The sequence below is a fragment of the Podarcis filfolensis genome (genome assembly GCF_964270895.1).
Source record: "Podarcis filfolensis genome assembly, chromosome: 1".
In the NCBI taxonomy this organism is placed as follows: domain Eukaryota; kingdom Metazoa; phylum Chordata; class Lepidosauria; order Squamata; family Lacertidae; genus Podarcis; species Podarcis filfolensis.
In genome coordinates, this window is record NC_139604.1 from 20,887,819 (window position 1) to 20,912,764 (window position 24,946).

The 24,946-nt window shown below is 42.6% G+C and overlaps 1 protein-coding gene across 1 annotated transcript in view; it reads right to left on the reverse strand.

Moving 5' to 3' along the window:
- The window catches only part of LOC310743372 (dynein axonemal heavy chain 11-like), a 219,287-nt gene that overhangs the window by 77,856 nt on the left and 116,485 nt on the right, over nucleotides 1–24,946 (reverse strand). The window contains exons 44-47 of the mRNA XM_083573553.1: nucleotides 24,595–24,718; nucleotides 18,821–18,963; nucleotides 12,596–12,757; nucleotides 614–847 (exon numbers count right to left, since the gene is read on the reverse strand). Coding sequence (XP_083429679.1) covers nucleotides 614–847; nucleotides 12,596–12,757; nucleotides 18,821–18,963; nucleotides 24,595–24,718 — 663 coding nt within the window. The remainder of the gene's footprint in view (nucleotides 1–613; nucleotides 848–12,595; nucleotides 12,758–18,820; nucleotides 18,964–24,594; nucleotides 24,719–24,946) is intronic.

Genomic DNA, 24,946 nt, shown 5'->3' on the forward strand with positions numbered 1-24,946 from the left:
TTGTATTCAATAAAGTTGTGTTTATGGGTTGGGGTATGGGGAGCCCGATGCCTGGTCCTGCAAGAACGGTGGCCATAGCATGGGAGTGAGAAGGGAGAGACGCTGAAAGGGTGGAAAATGTGATTTAAAGATAAAGAACCATAAAAAAGGAAAGCAAGGGCCTTGAAGTTGTCAATCAATGGCATATGGGCAGCAGATGGAACACAAGTCCACCTGGCCACCGTCGTCTTTTCTTCGGTGAGATGTACTGTATTTATGTTATAGTCTTTCCCCCCTAAATTTGCATATATACAGATAAATTGGCATATATATGCAAGTTCCATGCAAGTTTTTGTCCCTTTTTTGGAAGTGCACATGCGGCCATTAGTGGTATCAAAGAATTTTGGTCCTCCACAGTTTTAAAATCTGTTGCAGGGAGAAATAACTTCCAGGTCAGAGGTCACTCTCCCGCTCCCACTCAAGACTATGGTAGTGAGGTGCCTCTTCTTTAACTCTGCAGTGTACACTTCCTCTACCCAGAATCAGAGGATGCTACAGCTGAGGCAATGTCTGTTGCTGCTGAGATCTTGGAGATTTCGGTATTTCTTTCCCAGAAAAACATTTCATAACCTACCTGTGAAGCTGTAGTCTGCAGCTTTTGTAGCCCATTTTCCAATCTTTCCATTTTTTGAACCAACTCTTTTCTCTTCTTCGCTAGCAGATTCTGGTAGAGTTTAATTAGTTCCAGGAAACTCTTTGGTGTTGTGTAGTTATAACGCTTCTCATTCTGTTGGTATTTGACGCTAACTTCATTAACGCTTGTGTGTGCAAAAGCAATGAAGTGGCTGATTGAAGCCTTCACGTGAGGCTGAAAAACAAATCCATAGCGATACTTCACAATATGTCAGGCTTCACTGTAGAACCGATAAAGTTGTACAGGAAATAACATTTAGCATTGTTTTCCAGCACAATCCTATGTCTGTTTACTCAAAAGAAAGTACCATTTTGTCCAATGCGTCTCACTTCTTGGTGTGTTTAGGATAGTTGTTTATTTCAAGACTGACAACGAAATCTTATACATGTCTTCCAACATCAGTGTGACTTACTCCCAGGTAAGCATGTATGAGCCCGGTGTCCCAAAACTACTTCTAAACGTGTTTCATTATATTTTAGCTATTGTTTCTAACTAGTTTGCCTTTATTACTTTGTATTTTATACTTGCATTTTAAAAATGTTGCATACCACCTTGAAATCAACTTGGGAGAAAGGTAAGACATAAATAAATTGAATAATAATAATAATAATTGGATAATTGAGGTTGCACCTACTTGGGGTTGCACCTAGAATAAGAATAATAATTATTATTCTAGGTACAACCCCAAGTAGTTTGCTTAAAGAACCGCCCAAGGTTCAAGAACATATGTTAGGTTCATGTCTGTACAGCCAATTATTACATTTATACCCTAATTTCCTTCCCCCTGATGTAGGTGTGAGACAGAGAGGGTCACTGGCTCAAGGTCACCCATAGAATCATAGAGCCATTACATTTGGTAATGCCATAGAATTGTAGAGTTTGAAGGCACCGCCAGAGTTATCTAGTCCAACCCCTGTAATACTCAAACCCACGGCAATGAGATTAAGAGTCTCGTGCTCCACCAGCTGAACTATATCCAAGTGAGCTACATGAAATCTGGTATCTCATGTTCCAGTCCAACACCCTAACCACTAAACCATGCTGATAATCAAATTGCTAATGAGACCAAACTTCATCTTGCCTCTCATTATATCAGTGTGGCGATGTATTTTTAAACTGAGCTAGCCGTTTTACGCCCTTCTCTTGCAGCTGATTTAATTATGGAATTGACATATAATATAATGTACTATTTTAGTTGCATATTTTCTGTTGCAAACTTTAAAGCAGCCTGGAAAGGGGGGGGGGGCAAAAAGTGGGGTAAAAAACTTTCCAAAATAAAAAAATGCAGTCAATGAATCTTAAAGAGTTCTCTCTCTTCTGACTTTTGTCGTTTGGTGTAACTGCATTGCACGAATGCCTAAGGAAAAAAAACAGCTGGTTCAGTCTCTCAATCCTTGGAGTCAAGCAACTGCTGACTATGGTGATGTATTGCACGAACACTTCAGTCTATCATTGTAATACATCAAAGCAAGGTACTTGTTTGAAGGTGGAATTACTCAAAAAGTGTTGTCATTTAGCAGACCTGTCCGGGAACAAGGGATCAGTTCAGTCATAGAGCGGAAGACACAGTATACTGCTAGGAGGAAGGAGGTTTTTCTCCCCCTTTAGCTTCAAAATATTAGTGCATTAATGAAATACAATTTGCATTCATACAGATTGCAGCACAGGGGAAGGTCAAAATGTGACCGTAATTACTCAGAATCAAATGCTATTCCAACAGAAATAGGTTACTCTAGCTATGTTGCTGCGGTTGTTTCCACACTAGTAATTTCCCCTCGAATCGTCATCCTACATATTTGCAGAGAATCCAAATGGCAGTATCAAACTTGCAAGTCCAGTGTTTCCGTATAGCCTTCCTGTGTATTTCCAAGCCTGATTTGTGATTTATTTTTTATTATGTGCACTATAATTGTACTGCAAAGTGGACAGGCAGAATGCTATTGAGACTTTTCAGGGCTCCTGAACATCTAATAAAATAATTCCTGCTTGTAAGTTCTGCCTCTTTTGAGTGCCCCCTGTTGCTCATGGCTGGAGGATGGGTAACAAATAGACAATTGCCTCCTGATCAACACTATTTTGTATAAAAATATATAGTAAAAATAATGCAAGGACTCCATCAATGAAAGTCTTACCCCTGACCAGAAAGCAATATTGGGCCAACTGAGAGAAAGTATTCAAGGTACACTCAAATAGCTTGTTGTTGTTGTTGTTTAGTCGTTTAGTCGTGTCCGACTCTTCGTGACCCCATGGACCAGAGCACGCCAGGCACTTCTGTCTTCCACTGCCTCCCGCAGTTTGGTCAGACTCATGCTGGTAGCTTCGAGAACACTGTCCAACCATCCCGTCCTTTGTCATCTCCTTCTCCTTGTGCCCTCCATCTTTCCCAACATCAGGGTCTTTTCCAGGGCGTCTTCTCTTCTCATGAGGTGGCCAAAGTATTGGAGCCTCAGCTTCAGGATCTGTCCTTCCAGTGAGCACTCAGGGCTGATTTCCTTTAGAATGGATAGGCTTGATACACTCAAATAGCTACCTACCACCAATTCCCCAGCCACAACCCAACAGAAATCAATAAAAGGGAACAGACATGCAAACAGGAAGCTTTGACATTCAAAACAACTTTTGCTAACAGTACATAAGTGAACATCACATTTGATATAGCTCCGTCAGTAGAGCATAAGACTCTTAATCACAGGGTTATGGGTTCAAGGCTCACCTCAGGGGTCTAGAACAGAAGCAATTTGAATTTTGTCCTTGAATTTTGTACAACCACTTTATAAAACAGGCTGAAGACCACTTTTATTCAGGATTTTCCAAAAGGGTTAAATTTTGTGAATATTATATACACAGTCTTATATGAAAAGTAAATTAATTGAAAATATACACGAGGCTTCCTATGAAATGCCACTTATTGAAAATTGGCCACCCATTTTGTACTCCCGGGGAAGTGCTTAAATAGGTGCAAGGAGGCATAAACAGCTTCTTATTTTCCAGTAGAATTTAGTGCGGCAGTGTAGGTCAGGAACTTCTGTTGTCCCAGTTTCCAAACACAGTGGGTCACTGGCACTTACTGGGGTGGGGTTGGGGCAAAGCACGGGGAGCTTGCCAATCTGCCACTCTTCCCATCACATGCCAGAACTGCACCGAGCTCCCTATGCCTCCGCTCTGGTAAGTGGCAGCAACATGCTGCGTTTGGGAGCCTGTGCGGCAGCAGTGCCACACCTTTGCCACAGCACCAGCAGCTACTGTTGCTGTTATTGGGCAATGCATGATTCTAAATAATGTTAGCAAATGTAAACACAGAACTGGGACACACACACAGAGAGAGACAGACAGATAGAGAGAGAGAGAGAGAGACAGACAGACAGACAGATGTTATTTCAGAGGAATTAATCACAGTTAAAAGCACGTGATTTTGCAAACATGGTTCCTGTATCCTCAGTACTTCTACAACATTCAGCATGGTGGAGGATGCTATGCTTATTCCATCTCAGTCCTAGTTGCAGTGGCCTAGACTGCTCGGGCGATGTGTTTGCTCTGAAAGGTTAAGTAATTTTCATGCGGCCCAAGCCAGCATGTACAAATCCCCTGAAGGATCTCAGGAAGTACCTCTTTGGCTGACATGGCCATTGCCTTTGTGAAGGGCTATTGCAAAGTATACGCGTTTGGCATGCATAAGGTCCAAAATTCATTGCCCAAGATAGGGCTGTGAAGGCTCCTATGTAAAAGCCTGGACAACCCCTCCCTCCCTGTTAGTGTAGAAGCTACTGGGCTAGATGAACCAGCTTTCCATGTGCTTTACCAAAGCTGAAAAAGTACCCTAGGGCAGGCAGAGAAGAAAATAAAGAGCTGGCATTGGCTGTGAATGTCCTCAGTCCCCAGCAGAGTTTCTTTTCCTGCAGAGAACTGGGATTGTCAGACCCTGAATTCCTGGGAGGAATGGGAAGTGAGGTGGGAGAATCTACAGGCACAACTGTTTCTATTTACTCCTGCCAAGGAAAAGTTTCTTGACCTTCAGGCAGCAGAAGAGAGAAACAGAGGCAGTTGCCAGGAATACAGCCATGACATACCATGCAACATTTCTCCAATGAAAATAGGGATGTCCTATTCCATGATGGTGAGGATGACGATGATGATATACAGTCGTACCTCAGAAGTCGAACGGAACCCGTTCCAGAAGTCTTTTTGACTTCCAAAATGTTTGGAAACCAGAAGCCGCATCAGCCACGTCGGACATTCAGGTTCTAAACTGGAACACTCACTTCTGGGTCTGTGGCATTCGGGAGCCAAAACGTTGGATTCACAAGGCGTTCGTCAACCAAGTTACGACTGTAATGGTAATAATTTTACAGTCATACCTCGGGTTGAAGTAGCTTCAGGTTAAGCATTTTCGGGTTGTGCTTTGTGGCGACCTGGAAGTAACGGAGTGCGTTACTACCGGGTTTCACTGCTCGCGCATGCGCAGACGCTCAAAATGATGCCACGCATGCGCGAAAGTGGCGAAATGCGACCCACGCACGCGCAGTCGCGTGTTATGTTCTACTCAGGATGCGAACGGGACTCCGGAATGGATCCTGTTCTCATCCAGAGGTACCACTGTACTATTTACACCCTGCCCATCTGATTGGCTTGCCCCCAGATACTCTGGACAGCTTTCAACATATACAAAACATAAAACATTAAAAAAACCTTCCTGTACAGGGCTGCCCCCAGATGGCTCAGGGGTCGCATAACTCCATACCCTCCAACATTTCTCTAATGAAAATAGGGATTCCCTAAGGAAAAGCAGGACATTTCACAGTCAAATCAGAAACTGGGAGACTTCTGTAAATCCGGAACTGTCCCTGGAAAATAGGGACACTTGGAGGGTCTGCCATGAGAATGGTTGCTTATGAGCATTTGATCATTGGTGTTCACATGTGAGCACATCTCCTCGAATTCTCATCATGACATCTGTATACACGATTGCAAAAGCGAGATTCCTCCAGAGGTTGTCAGACGTGCTTATTCCAAATTGCTGTTTCTATTTGTATCAATTACTGAGCTGACTACACAAATCTCATCCACTTTATTTTAATCTTTTGGATGATGTGCTTTTAATGCACATCATCCAAAAGATTATTAGCAACTTATTGTTGTTACCTTTTAAAATCTACTTTTGAATAGCGAGATTTCTTAGTAGCAATTGTCAGCCTGTTAAGTGCTGTTCAGACCTCTGAATGTAATCTTCTACCCAGTATCTATGGCACCCGGTATATTTTCTAGTATGTTAATTATTTCAAGGCGGGAAGATGAAATACCAAAAAAGGCTTTGTTGTCTACTCAAATTAGCATAACCAAAAGAGAAATAAATTCCCTACAACAAAGGCAGGCAATACAATAACTCAAAAGAGTGGAGTTTTTTTCATTAGTGTATCAAACTGCAAGACAGAAACATGTAATTTGAAAAAAAAAAAGCTCATAAGTAAAAAGGGAAACACAGCTGATGCTGCAACATTAGAATGTAGGTTTCAGATATGAGGATTCTGGAGCTATCTTGAATTCAGTTTAAATGCCTTATATCAAAGGTTTTAAGGAATGGTGCAGCCTTCAGCCCTGGGAAATTACTCCCATTGGCTTCAGTGGGACTGGCTTGCACTAAAAAGAAATGTTCTTTTTTTGCATTGAATTGTCTTTCCTTATGGTAGACTACTTCTTTTTTAAAAAACAAAAACAAAACCACCCACCCCTCTAACCTTAGTACATTGGTACCTTGAGTTACATACGCTTCAGGTTACATATGCTTCAGGTTACAGACTCCACTAACCTAGAAATGGTACCTCTGGTTAAGAACGTTGCTTCAGGATGAGAACAGAAATCGCGTGGCGGCGGCACAGTGGCAGCAGGAGGCCCCATTATCTAAAGTGGTGCTTCAGGTTAAGAACAGTTTCAGGTTAAGAACGGACCTCTGGAACGAATTAAGTGCTTAACCCGAGGTACCACTGTAACTGGAAAAGTTTTAAATGTGCGTCGGCAACATGAGTGACCTTATAACTGCTCTACAACAACATTTCTATGAACAGAGTAGAGTTTCAAGTTGTAGGATCAGAGACTGGGAAATCACATGCCAAAAACCCAAGTAGTACATGCTATAGAGGGTTGTTGAGAGAAAAAAACACCATGTGCCCACATTTTAAAGGAAGGCAGGGATATTGTGTGCATATTAGAGGCAAGATACACCCTTGTTAGGTACATTTTGAAACCCTTAATCTCACGCAAATGTTATTTTGATGCGCTCACGTGCATTCCGCCTTTCGGTTCTTGAAACCCGGGGACACATTTCCCCTGATGCCTCCTGCGAGTTTACAAGCATTCCGAGCCCATTCCCCGCTTTGCATGGAAAATGTATTTGCACAGTTGTCAGCATGATGGACAGGGGGAGAATGATACGAAAGTGCAGGGATCTTTTACTTGTTACTACATACAATAGCCCAGTAGGACTCACGGTGTGTTGGTGAGACAAACTGTGCCCTATTCTGGAACATATTAAGTTTGTCTCCAGGACACACATGACTTCACGAGGGTGTCTAACCTCATTCATAATAGATGCTAATCTTTTCAGGGCTGACTGATGACAGCATTTCCTGCCCTTCACGGAATTAGAGCTGGGTTTTATCAAAGGACTCAAACTGCCTGCTAATTAGACTAATTCCCTTCATCATGAATTATTTATTTCCATTGGTAACCGATCACTGTGACATTAATGGGTTCTGCTCAACTTAGTTTCCTACTAATATACACTATAAGTTAAATGCTTAAAAAACTCCCCATACTTTTAACTGCAAGTTAAATGTAACCTCTAAGTGAAATTCCTGACATCATTTGCAAAGGAAGGGAGGGGGGTCTGCTGATGTCAAGTGATCTAAAACCTGCTTAAATTCTGACATTTTAAGTTAATATTTCCTGAGTTAAGTCAGAAATTTCGGCTTAAAATCCATGGGACTGGATCACCAATACGATTATTGAGTTTGAGAGGCGTTGACAAGAATGTCTCCCATCAGTGCTGGGTCTTGCAGACAAGGGCAGCTTTTGAGAATGCAACATAATCATTAAAGGGAAGGAAACACTGAAATTGTAGGAAAGGTCTGTTCCAGTTATATTATTGTAGTCACCTCATTTCAAAGCTTGAAGTTGTGTAACGACATTGAAACACACACACACACACACACACACAGAGTAATTTTGAATCTCACCCAAAATGAGGTCACAATACAGAATACTTGACACACACAGGTGGGGTAGCTAAGCCTTTATCTGGTTGATGCTACTTCAAATTGTGGTAGGGGTTCACAAGACTCCTATATATGCAAGAAACTTTCCGGGACCTAGAGAACATGGCAGAAGGAAATAATATCTACTGCTTCTAAGCTCAATTGTTAACCAGCTGGTCTCCTACTGGAGGATCACTTGGGTTGGCTTCCTAGAACAGAAGTGATCCTAGCAATCCCACTATTTCTCCTAAATGGTCATAATAAAAAAAATACCCCCCCTTTTTTGCTTTGGAATAAATTTTTTTCCATTTATTTAACATTTCAGCAGGGCAAATTGTATATAAAAAAATCCACGGAGAAGTGGATTACCTTGTTGCAGTACCCATAATGGGGAACTGCTTGTTTAATGGAAGCCAGGATGTCTGAATCAAAACCAGTAAGCAATGGGAAAAGGAGAAAAGTAAGCAAAGGAACACATAGCCATGGTGCTTCTCCACCACTTCATAAACCATGGCTTATGAAGTCATGAATTAACATTGAAATGTAGCCACCATATATCAGTTCCCAACCTTTTCAGACTTTTCCCCTCGTATTCACACTTTCTTATTAATTCACTGTTTCAAACATCTCTATCACACCTTTCTATGCAAAGGCTCCAAGCAAAATTCCGTATTTTTCGCTCTAAAAGACGCACCAGACCATAAGACGTACCTAGTTTTTGGAGGAGGGAAACAAGAAAAAAAATATTCTGAATCTCAGAAGCCAGAACAACAAGAGGGATCGCTGCGCAGCGAAAGCAGCGATCCCTCTTGCTGTTCTGGCTTCTGGGCTCCATAAGACGCACACACATTTCCCCTTACTTTTTAGGAGGAAAAAAGTGAGTCTTGTAGAGCAAAAAATACGGTACTTACCCTTTGTGCACACAAAATTTCAGCACTTTCACTGGCCTAGAAGTACCCTAAAGATCCTGGAATACATATGAAAGTTTTGTCTTCCAAGAGAGATGTATAAATGTCCAGTTTTCAGATGCTCCCAAAAACCATGGTGTTCTTGGCTAACTCACTTACAGAATATCCTGCAAGAAAGTCACTTTGATGTACCCTTCTGTTTTTTTATATAAGAAAGTCAGTAAGTTTGCATATAACAACCACAGAATCATAGAATTGTACAGTTGAAAGGGAACACAAGGGTAATCTAGTCCAGCCCCCTGTAATGCAGGAAACTCAAACCCACGACCCTGAGATTAAGCTTCTCATACTCTACTGACTGAGCTATAAATAACAACAGCTCCTACTATAATAAAAAAAAAAATAGTATTAGCGGAATTGGAGGAATCACATGCAAAAGAAGAGGCTGACATAACTGCTAATTATATTATTGTTTGTCATGGTTTGCACTGGATTAATTTGCAGATAAGGAAGTCTGCTCTAAATAACAAAAAAAATCTTTTGAAGGATTATGTGCTACTTGCGTACGATCTCTCTGCACAAAATACAGCATGAAGACTATTACTTAATTTAGTTGAAATGGTAGCTTGTTGACAAAAGAAACCTTGCTGAGATTGAAACGCTTTTACGAAGCAAAAAAATAAATAAATTATTGCAGTAGCATGCAACAATACCATTTTCTTTATAACGGTGACACAATATTTAGCTCTGTAATTTAAAGGTAATTGCTCTATTTTCACGATGTTAATGCTACTGAAAAATATGGTACGAGAAATAAGTAAACTTTTCCCTTAGGATAGGAAATTGCTTTTAATGGAGGAAACTGCCATTCATTTTTGCTTTTATGTTAGCAGCAAATTCATTAGGTTAGACCTAGATAGAATGAAAGATTTTTTGTAGCTTAATACTGTCATTAAGCAGCAGTCTGGCTTAGACTTACTTACAAAGTAAGAACAATTTGATTCAACTTGAGATCACGCTGTGCCTGAGAATGTTCACAGGCCCTAGAGGACTGGGTTATTGTTTTCTGTGTAATTGGTCCAAATGGTGATATTCTACTACCGTATCCCAGAGATTCCTATTACTACTTCTTCTTTTTTTAATGGTTTATTTTCTTTTTCAGATAATACCTTATTACTCCTCATTATTGCTGACAGCCCCAGAACTCCATTCTGGTTCCATTTTATTTGGACGGCACATAACTGAATAGCCGAAAGCAGCCGCAACCCAACCATTAGATAGAGGGAGGCAAACACCTCAGAGGACCACAGCATTCCCCAGTCATTCCTCTCTGTTGCCACATGAGTCTTCTAATCTGGCCTGCTGCCTTGGGAGTGATGGAGGATGCTAGGGTGTAAACAAAATAAATGTCCCAATCACCAATGTTGAAGTAAGATTCAGCAGCCAGTTGAGTTGGCTTCTGTATGTGGAACTAGCCGGCGTGCCATCTTGCCCCTTCACTTCAGGCAGCCCAATAATAATAATAATAATAATAATAATAATAATAATAATAATATATTTATACCCCGCCCATCTGGCTGGGCCTCCCCAGCCACTCTGGGCGGCTTCCAACAAAATATTAAAATACCAATTGAGTGTTAAAAACAATACGGGTTACATACGCTTCAGGTTACATACGCTTCAGGTTACACACTCCGCTAACCCAGAAATAGTGCTTAAGAACAGAAATCGGGCTCTGGCGGCGCGGCAGCAGCAGGAGGCCCCATTAGCTAAAGTGGTGCTTCAGGTTAAGAACAGTTTCAGGTTAAGAACGGACCTCCGGAACGAATTAAGTACTTAACCTGAGGTACCACTGTACAGCATTAAATATTAAAAACTTCCCTAAACAGGGCTGCCTTCAGATGTCTTTTAAAGATAAGATAGCTGCTTATTTCCTTCACATCTGAAGGGAGGGTGTTCCACAGGGTGAGCGCCACTACCGAGAAGGCCCTCTGTCTGGTTCCCTGTAACCTCACTTCACGCAATGAGGGAACCGCCAGAAGGCCCTCGGTGCTGGATCTCAGTCTTGGGCCAGCCCTAGCTGAAAGGAAAATTAGATTGACCTCTCTTGCATCTCACAAGGTTATTCCCGCTACATCATACTATGCTATTGGCATACATAGAGCTTTGCAGAGCATCCTAAATAATAATGAAAAAGACTGCTTCTGGTGCCAAGGTGCTTGCAGTCAACACTTTGACTGTGTGGAAGCAACGAATGAAAGTGAGGAGGAAGACAGAGAAAGAGAGAGAAAGGTAAAAGGTAAAAAGGTAAAGGACCCCTGGACAGTTAAGTCCAGTCAGGCGACTATGGGGTTGCGGCACTCATCTCATTTTCAGGCCGAGGGAGCCAGTGTTTGTTCACAGATAGCTTTCCGGGTCATGTGGCCAGCAGGACTAAACCGCTTCTGGTGCAACAGAACACTGTGATGGAAGCCAGAGCGCATGGAAATGCCATTTCCCTTCCCGCCACAGTGGTACCTATTTATCTACTTGCACTGCATGCTTTCGAACTGCTGGGTTGGCAGGAGCTGGGACAGAGCAATAGGAGCTCACCCCGTCGCGGGGATTCGAACCGCCGTCCTTTTCATTGGCAAGCCCAAGAGGCTCAGTGGTTTAGACCACAGCGCCACCCACATCCCCCACAGAGAGAAGAGAGGCAAGTGGAACAATGGTTGAAGGTGAGCAGATGCACTCCACCAGATGATTGCAGTCATCAGGCTACAATAGAAGAGCTCAGCTGGTTGGTCCTGAAGTTTCCTGGACCCAAGTCAATCAGAACTTTGCATATTAGCACAAGACCTTGCACCTGGTCAGGTAGGATGTGGTAGCCAGTTTACTTGTTTTAGCAGAGGTGTCAGCCATGTTCCCCCAGCAGCAGTCCAGCCATTGTATTCTGCGTGGACTAGATGGCCCTTTGCAACACTACAATTCTATGATTCTACCTGGACCAGGCACAACAGCAACCCCACCTAAAACACATTGCAGTAATCCAGTTACCAATGCATGGACTACAATGGCCAGGTTATTCCAATCCAGATACAGCTGTAGCTATGCAATGAAGTACTTCATTTTGTTGTCCCAAATCTCCAGCTATTTCTTCCTGGCAATTCTACAGTGGTACCTCAGGTTACATACGCTTCAGGTTACATACGCTTCAGGTTACAGACTCCGCTAATCCAGAAATAGTGCTTCAGGTTAAGAACTTTGCTTCAGGATAAGAACAGAAACCGGGCTCCGGCGGTGCAGTGGCAGCAGGAGGCCCCATTAGCTAAAGTGGTGCTTCAGGTTAAGAACAGTTTCAGGTTAAGAACGGACCTCCAGAACGAATTACGTAAGTACTTAACCCGAGGTACCACTGTATTTGTTATGCTACTTTTATCATTTTATCTTGATTTTTTAATACATTTTTTTAGATTGATTAGCTATCTGGAGATCCTGTGGTTGGAACAGAAAGTAGGAGATATAGTTCAATAGACAAATACGTATTTGTCTATTGAACTATATCTCCTGCTTTCTGTTCCAATCAGAGGATCGCCAGGTATCTACCGGTAATATCCAAACCAATAACTAATATCCGATTTCCCCCAGTGAAGCACAATAGTAAACAGTTGTGGGAGAGAACCTGACCAGTAGTGCTTCCGTAGCGACAAAAGGTGCCTAGTTTTGCAAAATGGAGCATTTCAGAATTCATGCACAAAACCCACGGCAGCAAAATAAGCTGTACTTACATCAAGTAAATCCATCTTGTCAATGAAGCTGGTGCTAACGGACTGGAGAGCGACCAGGGGCCAAGCATGGAACCAGTCAATGGCAGTGCAATTGACGAGGGCTGGAAATTTCCTCGCTCTTGCTCTCAGGGTGAAACCCACCGGGGAGAAGCATAACACAACCTGGGAAGCAAAGAACGTTCCCATGAGAGAGTCTTCAGTAATTAACCAGGCATTAATTTAACGTCGGAAGACTAATGGTACCATTCAGATAATTAATTAGTTGGACACACCAAGTAAAACCTCAAAATGTGCTTCCTTAAATCACATTCCCATTCCCAGCTGTGTACTTCAGGATTCTCGGCCTATGGTAGCCAGCAGAACTCTCTGTGACCTTATAGACAGAGCTGCTCAGTAATACTAAGGACACAATCCAGCCAAAGTTAAGCACTTTTAAGTTCCACTGGGTTCAACAGCTGCATCTAGAGAGCTGGCGTGCCACAGTGGCTAAAAAGACTAAGCTACAAAGCAGACTGCACCATGGACTCACTAGATCAGTGGTGTCCAAACTTTTTTCAAAGAGGGCCAGATTTGATGAAGTGAAGGGCCGTGAGGGCTGACCAAAGGGCCGACCAAAATTGTTGACCTTTTTTTAGGATTGAAGTTGCTGAGGTTTTTTAGGATTTTACCCCAGGAAATAAACTGCCACAGGGATTAGGGATTAGGCCCCCGAAACAGACTTTGGACATGCCTGCACTCTCAAGTCACTCTCAGCCCCCCAACTCGTAACACACATACACACCTCCAATATGGGGATAATAATGTCGATTTATATAGCATCCCTGTAAGGTACGGCTAGATACAGTGGTACCTTGGGTTGCAGATGCTTCAGGTTACAGACTCCGCTAACCCAGAAATAGTACCTCAGGTTAAGAACTTTACCTAACGATGAGAACAGAAATCGTGTGGTGGTGGCAGCGTGGCGGCAGCAGGAGGCCCAATTAGCTAAAGTGGTACCTCAGGTTAAGAACAGTTTCAGGTTAAGAACGGACCTCCAGAAAGAATTAAGTTCTTAACCCAAGGTACCCCTGTTATGCATTTTATACAGTGCTTTGAAACCATGAAATTATATAAATGTTAAGGTGACGGTGATGGTTTTCTTAAATCTATGAGAACTGAAGTGCTTGACTTTGGCTAGACATGCCCTAGTCACTTTGAAGCTAGCAATGGTGAGTGGTTTAAATATGCAGGTATCGAATAATGAAATATCAATGTACCCACACAGTTTTAAACTGGTGATGCCTTCTCAGGTGGGGCAGAAGGTTAGCACCATGTTCCTCCTGCCTTAGCTTTGTCTATACACCTAAGTGTTTTATCACAATGGATGAAAGATAAGAGGCCTTTCATGAAATCCACAGGCCTCATTTCTAATTTCCCTTAAGTATATTATCCACCACCCACCGCAAGTCTTATGTTGGGTCAAATTAGACATGATGTTAAATGCATTTAACACACGTGTGGTTTTTTTAAAAAATACAAAATAGCAGCCGCTGTGGGTGTATGGGTGTGATGATTACTGGGATCACACCAGAAAGAGAGGGGGAAATTAACCCCTTCCTACCTCCTGCTGCAGTGCTGAAGCAAATTGCTCCTCTGAAGCCATTTGGATTTAACATAACATGGGGTACGCAAGGGAAGTAGCAGAAAATATAAAGGGGCTGCTCCCCTATAATATGACCTTTGTCACCCCACACTTCCCAATGCTACAAAAGTGACAGTACGGAACTCCGCTTTTTGTTGTGAAAAATAATTACATACAGTGGTAACTTGGTTTACGAACTTAATCTGTTCCAGAAGTCCGTTCTTAAACCAAAGCGTTCTTAAACCAAGGTGTGCTTTCCCATAGCAGCAGGGAACTCAATTTACAAATGGAACACACTCAACAGAAAGCGAAACATGTTCTTATTCCAAGGCAAAGTTCACAAACCAAAACATCGACTTCCGGGTTTACAGCATTCTTAATCCAAGTTGTTCATAAACTAAGCTGTTCTTAAACCAAAGTACCACTGTATTACATTCTCCTTGCTTTTCAGATAGTAGATATCACTGGCAACAGTAACTTAACACGCATTAATTAAAACAGTGGGAATCTGGCACGAGGAATAGAAAAAATTAATAAGAAAAAGTGGTGCATACTATTTCCTTGTGCACACAAACTTTCCTAAGGGCTTATGAGAATCAGTATAGCCCAACTGATGGAATCATGGATATTGACTGGAACCGGATATTCTTACTAAACATCAAGAAGAACATTCTGACAGTAAGAGCTGTTCCCCAGTGGAACAGACTCCCATGAGATGTAGTGGGCTCTCATTCCTTGGAGGTCTTTAAGCAGAAGTTGGATGGCCATCTGTCATGTATGATCTAATTGAGATTCCTGCATTGCAGAGGGTTTGACTAGATGACCCTCGGGGTCCATTCCAACTCTACAATTCTGATTCTATGAAAGAAGATGATTTTTTTTAAAAAAAAACAACTTGTCAAGCATGATTTGAGAACCAGAGGCTATAAAACCTGCTGGTTCTATGCACAGTGTATGCTTTGCAATTTCGGAATACTGAAGATAGGTTAAACAAGCAAGTATTTGCTTTAGGCGGTCCTTATTTCTTTTTTTAAAAAGGAACTTTCCCAGAATTGCCAATGAGGAATCCAAACCTGAAGGTCACCATGAAGGATTTGATAGAAGGCCAATAAAGATTAAAGAGTTACCAAAGCTATCCATCATCTGAAGAATGGAAGGAGCAAGCAGGTATTGATCAGACCTCTAGTAGGAAGTGGCAAGGTCACACGTGGGGAACACAAGAACTGTGCAAGAGAGTGAGCTGGATGGAGCTCAACAGGCAAGAAATTAATGCTCTTAGTTATAAACAGCACACCCAAAGATGTTGTGACGCACAGACCTTAGGTGCTGAAATATTATCTGCTTATTTGGAAGATGTATACCGCTCCCTTCTGTTGCAGTCGCAACACTCAGTGGAGCTTACAACAGCTTAGAAAAATCCACCAGAATACTGCATTAAATTTCCATACCGCTCTTCATCCAAGGATCACAGGGCAGTTTCCAGTATCAACTGCATATTACTCAAAATTAACACCCATTGAAATCAATGACGCTTAGGGCTCATCCACACTTCTGGAGGGCGGGGGCGGGGCGGAGAGAGACAACTCTTTAGTACTCAGTCGTCTTAAGTGGCAATTCGGGTATTCACTGGCTGGATATTTCCTCCAATTTAACGCTAAAGAGAGGATATTCCCTGGGAAATGAGTGGGGAAAGGGTGGAACCGCTTGGACCTCTGTTTTCTAGGACTAGCTGAAGTGTGCACGAGTCCTTAGTCACCAGGGAATTTTTTTTTAAAAGCCCTCAGACACAGACCTGGAAAACCTATGCTTCTGCCTAGAAATCCAAAGCAAAGCTAAGTGTGTAGGAGCCCTTATCTGAATACTCTCAGAAGCTCGGCCTACACTCAAGTAGGACCCTGGTAGAGACACATGCCCGACTGGCATGTTCCCTCCCTCCTGGTCGATCGTTCGGGAGCTTCATAAGCTTTCTTCAGCCAAACATCACAGCGACCAATGCCAACCGACACCGGCACACTTAGGGATCCGCAGAGTTTGCACAGTTGCATAACAGAACTCAGCAACTCAGCATTTTGGCTAATCTACTTTATTTACATATAAACACACACGGAGCACTGCAACATGGCTCCCTCTCTCTCTAGCATCAGGCAGCAAAGAGAAAAAGAACAAAGGACAATAGTTCCACTTCACGGAACACAATAACACAAACATCCTGTCTCTGTCATTTCCCACGCTGTGGAGTCAAAACATATACCGTCATGTGAAAGACAACAATCCTATGACTGCAATCATAGATCAGGAATTCTAACAGTGATGGGGGCATGTCAGGGACTGGACTCAAGAGGGTGAGACGGATGAGGAGTGGTGGAGATCAATCCCCCTTCACTTGATGCTGCAGGAGAGGAATAATGCAGCATTGATTTACAGCAGGGGTTTGAGGAAGATCACAGCTCAGAGAGAGACAAACAAAATAGTTGGGAAGTGTTAGAAGAAATAGGGGGCGGGGATTTGCGACAGGGCAGCCAACTGACACGTTGTCACTGGAGAGCATATCTGATCCCCCTTCTCCCAGAACTCGGTGTTCATTAAGGGCGCAGGAACAACGGAATCAAGAGATGTTTGGCCACAAGCAGCCAGCGTAAAGGGAGATGCTGTTGCTAGGGAGGAGGGAGGAGGAGCCCACTTTGGAGCAACGCCGTTGTTGAGGCTTGTTGTGTTCTTTGGTCTCTCACTATTAGGATTGAATAAAATTCATTAAAAAGGACCCTCCTTGTTTTCTCGGCTCTTGCTGCAACCGGGGGAGGAATAGCTTTCCCGAAGCCTTGGCAGAGCCTTGACGGAGCAGCAGTCTCATGCTCTACTTTTTGCATTGCATTGGTAGTTGACTCCCTCTCATTTCTGAACATTATATACAACTCCCAGTTGGGAATAATCCTTCAGATATCCAATGAAATGGACTCTAGTCCATGAAAGTTTATGCCATGCAGTAGCATTGGGAAGGGGGAGGCTGGGGGGGGTGTCTTGGCCCTGGGTGCTTTTTTTTGAGACAGTGCGACCGGGCGCCCCCACGACAGACCGCCTCATTGAAGTCAGAGCCATGGGGAGGGAAACTGCACCCAGGTTGGACCTTCAGGGCCTGGCACTGGTGTGCGAGGGAACCATGGGGGCAGCTTTCTCACGCAACAACCCAATGTTGCCAGCCGGCCGGCCAGTCGCAACTCCACTCCCAGAGAGCCAGCGTGGTGTAGTGGTTAAGAGCGGTGGACTCGTAATCTGGTGAACCAGGTTCGCTTCCCCGCTCCTCCACATGCAGCTGCTGGGTGACCTTGGGTCAGTCACACTTCTCTGAAGTCTCTCAGCCCCGCTCACCTCACAGAGTGTTTGTTGTGGGGGAGGAAGGGAGAGGAGAATGTTAGCCGCTTTGAGACTCCTTAGGGTAGTGATAAAGCGGGATATCAAATCCAAACTCCTCCTCCTCCCCCTCCTCTTCTTCTTCTCCTTCTTCCCAAATCAAGCCTGACCTGGAAGCAGAGAGGCAACGGCAGCACTGCCACCCCTCTCCTCTGCTAGGCTCCAGAATAAGCAGTCAGGGGCATAGGAAGGGGGGGGCAGACCTCCCCAGGTGCTCTCACTGAGGGGGGTGACATTTGGCGTGCCGCCCCCCTGCAACTCCCAAGCCTACCCTGAGTCATCGGGGTAAGGGGGGAGCTGACCCCTTTGCCAGTGGTATTCCCCCCTTCATTTTGACAGCTTGGGGGAGGCTTTGGAGTCGCAGGTGGGCGGCGTGCCGAATGTCCACCATGGGCAGCTCGCTCCGACCCCATGAGTGGCTCATTCCGCCCCCGACTGCAGGGCACGCACACACGCCACTCCAGGCATCCAAGCAGCTATCCTGTGCCTGGGAGGGCACCCTCCGCGCCACGCCCCCCCCCGGGCAGCACGGGCATATACTCCGCCGCTGCATGGCATGAGGCCTGACGCAGCCACAGTGGGCTCCCTCCATGTCCCGCCCACCCCAGGAAGGTATGCTCTGCCACTGATGCCATGATAAATATAGTAGACTTTAAGGTGCTACAAGATCCTTTGATGGTTTTCCTGCAACTGACTAACACAGTTACCCCTCTGGAACTTTTTGGTCCTGTAAGTGATCTAGAATAATAATTCAGTGAACTATTTGTATATGAAAAATTACTGATACACGTTTGATTCTACTTGCACAGTTATTGCCTCTGCATCTATCCTACGAGATTTATAACTGTAGAAGATACTAAATTTTCCTTTAAAAAAAATCAATGGTAATTATCATTTTGCCTTCTCAGTGCTGTTCTTCTTTTTCAGGAAAAAAAAGGATGCAACGCTACGATCCCAATTGAGCTTCCATAATTCACTCTGGTTTTGCACTTAATGTGTACAGATTAAAAGGTTAGGATATTCTTTAGGCATCCAATAACTTGATTTGGTACATTAAAACAAAATCCATCTATCGATTTCTCCCCTCACTAACAAAGATAATCTGCCACAAATATGGTGTTTATTACAAGAATTCATTCTGCATGCAGCAGTTACATGTTGAACGTTTCCCCCTCATATTCATTTTCCTTGTTTACCTTGAGTTGCCGACGAATTCGGTCAATAAAAAATTGCCAGCAGTTCTCTTTTGAATCGGCCTGGCCAAGCCCCCACAGTTCCAGCCTTGTAGAAGATACTATGCTATCCACTTCATCTTCATTAAATAAATCAGGGATATCACCTTCAAAAAAGAAAAATCTATATGTAGAATTTCGTATCTGAAGTTGAGATTTCATTTTTTTCTATTCTTGATACACGTTTTTCATCATGATTATTGTGTTTCCAAACTGCCCTTCTTCTGAAGAGCTGCAAGTAGACTACATAGGGGTCCCCCTCCCGCCCCACACATCCCCATTTTATCTCTATAAAAACCCCATGAGGTAGGTCATGCTGAGAGAGACTGACCGGCCCAAGGTCACCCAGTGAAGGCCAAACCACACATTACATTAAGTGTGTTATTGAATTTTACGTGATTTGGTTTTTAAAAACAAAAGTAGCTGCTGCTGTGATAACCTCCCTCAATCAGCATTTTGCACAGATAACTGAACCAAATGTTGAAGGACTGAATGCTGCCTCAACTTTAAAAAAAATAAAATAAACTCAATATCGGTTGTTCATAGACAATGAGGCTCTGTTATCTTGATGCTAAACTTAAATCATTCTCATAATTAAAGAGCTATATGCATGCAAAAGCACGTGCAGCTATTTCTCCCTCTCTCTTTTGTCTAAAAAAACCACAATTCTCTGTTTAGTTCTTTTTCAATTCCCTGTTTTTCTGGAGCGATTCCAAGATTGGGTTAGTTATTATTTAAACCTTTTCACTATATGTTGGTGTGTTGCTTTTTTGTGTGCTGTGCTTCACATGACTTATGCATTATTGCACTCTCAATAAAATATTTCCTATATCCATTCTCAGCAATTATTCATTCCTACATGCCACAAATATAATAATCAATATAATCAATCACCGCAGCTACGCCTTAAAATCAAACCCTCCTTTCTCTATTGTGTCACGCAAATTAGCCAAATGAATGTTTTCTAAAAGTTGGTGATACTGTGAGGTCCTTTGGCTCCCAGCCTGCCTTTTTCCTCAATCTAACACCCCTACTATTTATTCTTTTTATTTGCAAACTGTTCCCAATTAGGGGTGCCAATTAGTTAGGGTTTCCCCCAACAGCCTACATGTTTCTCTCCACTCTGCTTGGGTTAGCAGCATTTTTGTTGATGAAGCCAGAATTTCATACAGAGGTCTCCCCATTTTTGGGGGTGGTGGGGAATATAAATCTCCCAGCCTTTATCTATGCTTTTTCAATTTCTGGGACTGGACTATATAATGCACACTGCATGCTGCCTGTGGGAAAAAACTCCTGCTCACCTTGATGGATAAGGGAGAGAGCAGCACATTCAGCCAGTTCTGCTAAAATGTGCTCCTGAGCCAAATTCAAGTCCTCATCAAGGAGTTCTGTAAAGCCCTTAACAGTGTGGGATCGAAAGGCATAAGCCAATGGCAGAAATTTGCATATGCTAATTTATATGTCTGGATGGAAATTTAGACTGACTTCTGTGGAACGTTACTGAGACAGATGGGCACACGAAGGAGCTGAGGCTCACAGACTTTCCTGTAAAATTGGCTAGAGAGAACTCTGTGAGATCACTTCCTTTGTCCAGCCCTGGCAGGAAGCTGTAGCATTACATACTTCCTTCCTTCCTGGGCATCTCTCCTCTTTTCTTCATCGTGCTTCCAAGCTGACCACACATGACCTCAGATATCATTTTTGAACTTACGTTTTGTACTTTTCTATCTTAGATAGTAGTTATAAACCTGCTTTCATTTTGCTACTGTAATTGTGGCTTCAAGACCTATGTAAGTAAATGATACTTTTACTTCTTCACAAAACAATGTGTGTGATTATCGTTTTAAAGGGAGAGAAAAGGGGTAATACCAGGAAAATCCAGTTTGCCTTAAAGCATCTTGGATTATTATTTATAGAAGGTTAAATCAACCTTGTCTTACCTTCCTAGTTTAAACGGCAAAAGATGGAACTCTGCTGATCTCACTAGAGTGAGCAAGGAAAGGTAATAACTAAACAATATATCTTCTCCTTGTGCCCAAACCCATTCCTACAACTTTCAGAGGGAAATTTGTCCTCTAAGCAAAGTAAAAAAAACAAAAACACACACACGCACACACAAACTCAACTTATTTTTTTAAAGGCTGAAAGAGCAAGAGATTTGGGGTCTGGTGCAAAAGACCTGGAGCTTGAGGCTAATCCAAAACAAAATTCCTTCTGGGATTCAATTACATTAAAAACTGCCTCTGCCTTTAAGAGCTCCTGAAGGAATTGCATTCTGCAGAAAATCCTTTTTCTTTCAGGAGGCATCAACAGAGCCTTTACTGGAGTTGCCCCAGGACTCTGAGTTACTGCCACCAACTGCCACCTGAGGTGCTGTGAAGAGTTGTTCTTTCCTCCTTTCTTGACATATCGAGAATGTAAAACATTATTGATTATGCAGGTCTTTGGCTGATAATCATTTCCTGCCACTGTCATTCTTGTGGGTTGCTTCCGTTTCTGCAGAGCTGCACTATTTGAACGATATTCGTTTTATGTCACTATACTTTAGCCTGATGAATGCAAGACAGCAATATTTTTAGCAGCCAAGTTACGGTAAATAGAGGTAGATTTTCATTTAATAAAGCCAGTTGCACAAACCTGGCCTCGAGAATCTCAGACTGGGCTGACCCAGGGCATTTTTATGTCCAAGACATGCACAACTTCTCAGACTGACCGCATCATAAATCACAGGTATCACCAGCATTCTTACTCTAAACTTATTGAAAGCAACACAGGATTTTGGACAATTTGAATGTTTTTTTCAGCAGGTTTTACACAGGCCACCCCTTCTTCTAAATGTGTGCAAATAACTCTCTCTTTCCAATGATAATGATAGAATGTTTATTTTATGTACACTTCGCCACAGACGGCAGAACCTCATCTATTATCCTGGGGAAATCTCCTTTTTCTGACAAGATCACACTATTGTCCTAAAATAGTAAATGGTTGAAAAGACTCTAGATCTTTCTTCTGTGCTACTGTGTTGCAATTAGTGAAGAAACACAGTCAGCAGAGATTATTTTAATGGGTGTACAGTACTACTTTAAATGAAGTCTTCGCCATCTGTTCATCTCAATTATAAGCACAAAACCAACATATCTTACAATAGATTCAGAGAATACAAAGATAGTCTACTGCTCTACTTGGACTGTCCCCCCCCCCATATCTCTTCCCCTCTTCCAGATCTAACTGGATAAATAATAAAGAGAATGATACTCAATATAGTATCCTTTGCTTTGTGACAACACTACTTAGTGGAAAGAATAATAAAATAAAATGCTAACAATGCATTAATGCTGATCTGCAATCTCTATACGTGTTCTGTTTCCACTTTGACTGCTTATTCCTATACTGCAAGTTGAACGTTGTGCAATCACTTTCTTCATATAGTGCTCTCTAGAGTGAGGAGTAAACAGAATTCCTTATTATGCAGAACATGCCTTCCTTCTGCATGTGTCCCGTCGCCTCTGCATTTTGAAACTCTGGCTGCTAAAAGCCAAGATCAGGGGTCAGCAAACTTTTTCAGCAGGGTGCCGGTCCACTGTCCCTCAGACCTTGTGGGGGGCCGGACTATTTTTTGGGGGGTGGGGAATGAACGAATCCCTGTGCCCCGCAAATAACCCAGAGATGCATTTTAAATAAAAGCACACATTCTACCGTATGTTCTGGCGCACAAGACGACTTTTTATCCCTGGAAAATCACCCCAAAAGTCGGGGGTCGTCTTATATGCCAGGTATACACGTTGGGAAGGAGGAGAGGGAGCCGGTGAGCAGAGGCGCCCCTTCTGCCATCGCTCCTCCTCCCTCCCCACAGAAGTGGACGCGGAAAGTCCTTTCTGAGCTCGGCGCTCACCCGTTCACCCACCCGCCAAACGCCTTGCCTCGGGCTGCTGCTGCTGCTGCTGCTGCTGCGACAGCAGAGGCAGCGGAGGGGTGCGCGCTCTGCCCTTGGCGGCGCTCAAACTCTATAACTCTAAAACTCTAAAATTGAACAGCAAAAGTTGGGGGTCGTCTTATACGCCCAGTCACCTAAGATGCCGGAACCTACGGTACTCATGTAAAAACACACTGATCCCCGGAGTGTCCGCGGGCCGGATTTAAAAGGTGATTGGGCTGGATTCGGGCCCCGGGGCCTTAGTTTGCCTACCTATGGTCAAGAATGGATAGCTTTCCAAACCCCAAATTAATCTGAACAATCACAAAAACCCACAAAAAAACAACTTAATGGAGATCTTCAAGCAGAGGTTGGTGATCCATCTTATCTGAGACACTCTGGTTCTGGCTTGTCTGCCTCAAGAAGGAGGTTGACCTAGATAGCCTACAAAACTCTGTTTTTTTAAAAAAATAGTTCCTTCTCCAGTTCGATTCACAAAATCTTTAGGGGTATGTGTACCCCTGCCTACCCCCAGGAAAAAAGCACTGGTTTTACGATGACTTTTATCCTATTCTTTGTACAGTTTTTTTTTAAAAAATAATAAATCTGCAATTTTATTTGCACTGCTTCGAGCTATTAATGATTAAGTTGTATAGCAATGCCATAAATAAAATGAACAAATAAATCAAAATATTTGACAATTTCATTCTTTGCCAATTCTGTTATGAACTCACTTGATTTGCAACTCCTGGCCTAACGTATGTACCAGAATGCAGTTACCCTTTCCATTTCATATTTTTCCATATTTGCGATGTTGTTCTTGGCGTCAACAAATGTACCAAAAAAAGCAAAGTTTGTTTTAGGGAAAATTATATTCAGATGTGCTTGCTCGGTGAGGAAATATATTGAGAAATGCATATTTTGCAGGGCAATATCTATTTAAATATTAATTTTCATGCAGACTTTTCTTTCAAAAAAGAATCACCATGCAGAAATGGGATGGGAGGGAATTAACAAATGAACAAATGCGAAACTAACATGGACTGGAAACAGACTACTTTGTCCACCTCTATTTCTCTCTCTCACACACACACATATATTTAGAGATAAATATACTTAATCAGAAAATGCAACTGCAGGATGAATTTCACGGACCTGACATTGCTAAAAAGGCACACATATATCAGTATAGGTGATATAAAAGGGGGAAAGAGCGAAGGGCTCTCGTAAGAAATTTTGGACACCTTTGCGCCAGCAGTGTCTGCAACTGCAATTTCAGGAGCAGGATTCACCCTCCTTCTGTTCCCGACCATTTGGAACGTTATCCCTCTGCGATTTTTTTTGTTATTCTAAAACGTGCACCACAAATCAATTAATGCAGACGGTTTATACTGGTGAAATGTGTGTGGACTTACGCTGTGCCATTTTATATAACAATATCAAATATTAAAATAGTTGAAGCATTTTATAATAAACAGCGTTCCCCCCCCCCCTTGATTGCAGTTGATTATGTTATGCAGCTTATTCTGCTCGTGTCACAAAGGTGACTTAATAGCTCCTATAACTCATCTCAACAGCTGACCTTTCTCCCTCGCTGATGAAGCCTATTCAAAACCTAGTGGCCTTTTGCTCATTTCAGGATCTTCTATTTTTCAACTGTTTTGATCATGAATATATTTACCGAAGGGTTTTTCTGTTTCTTAAAAAAAACAACCAAAAAACCCTCCACGAAGACTTCAATGGTCTCTTTAAAAGATGTTATTTAAATAAAGTACAAAAGAAACAGTCTCTCTCTTTTTTCCCGCATTTATGAGTTTTTGCTTACCTGATGCCAGCATGTCGTTAATTAATACGAGAAAACGCTCATCAGGGATCTGAGCATCTGCGTGAAGAAACACGGTGCCGATGTTCTTCACGCCAACTTTAAAGTAAAGTGTCGCAATATCACTCTGTAGAAGAAAGGGAGGTTTAGATCATTACGGAAATATGCATACTGAACAATATTGTCAAGCAAAGCAACCTCATGAAAGGGGAAGCTTAAAGACCCAACTTTTAAAAATCAAATTATCTGAAGGGGAAATTACATATTTTTACAATATAGCAACCTAAGTGCTTCCCCTGGTCTGTTAAGGATCATGTTCTTATGTGCTGTCTTTACCTGAAGAAGCGTCTCCACC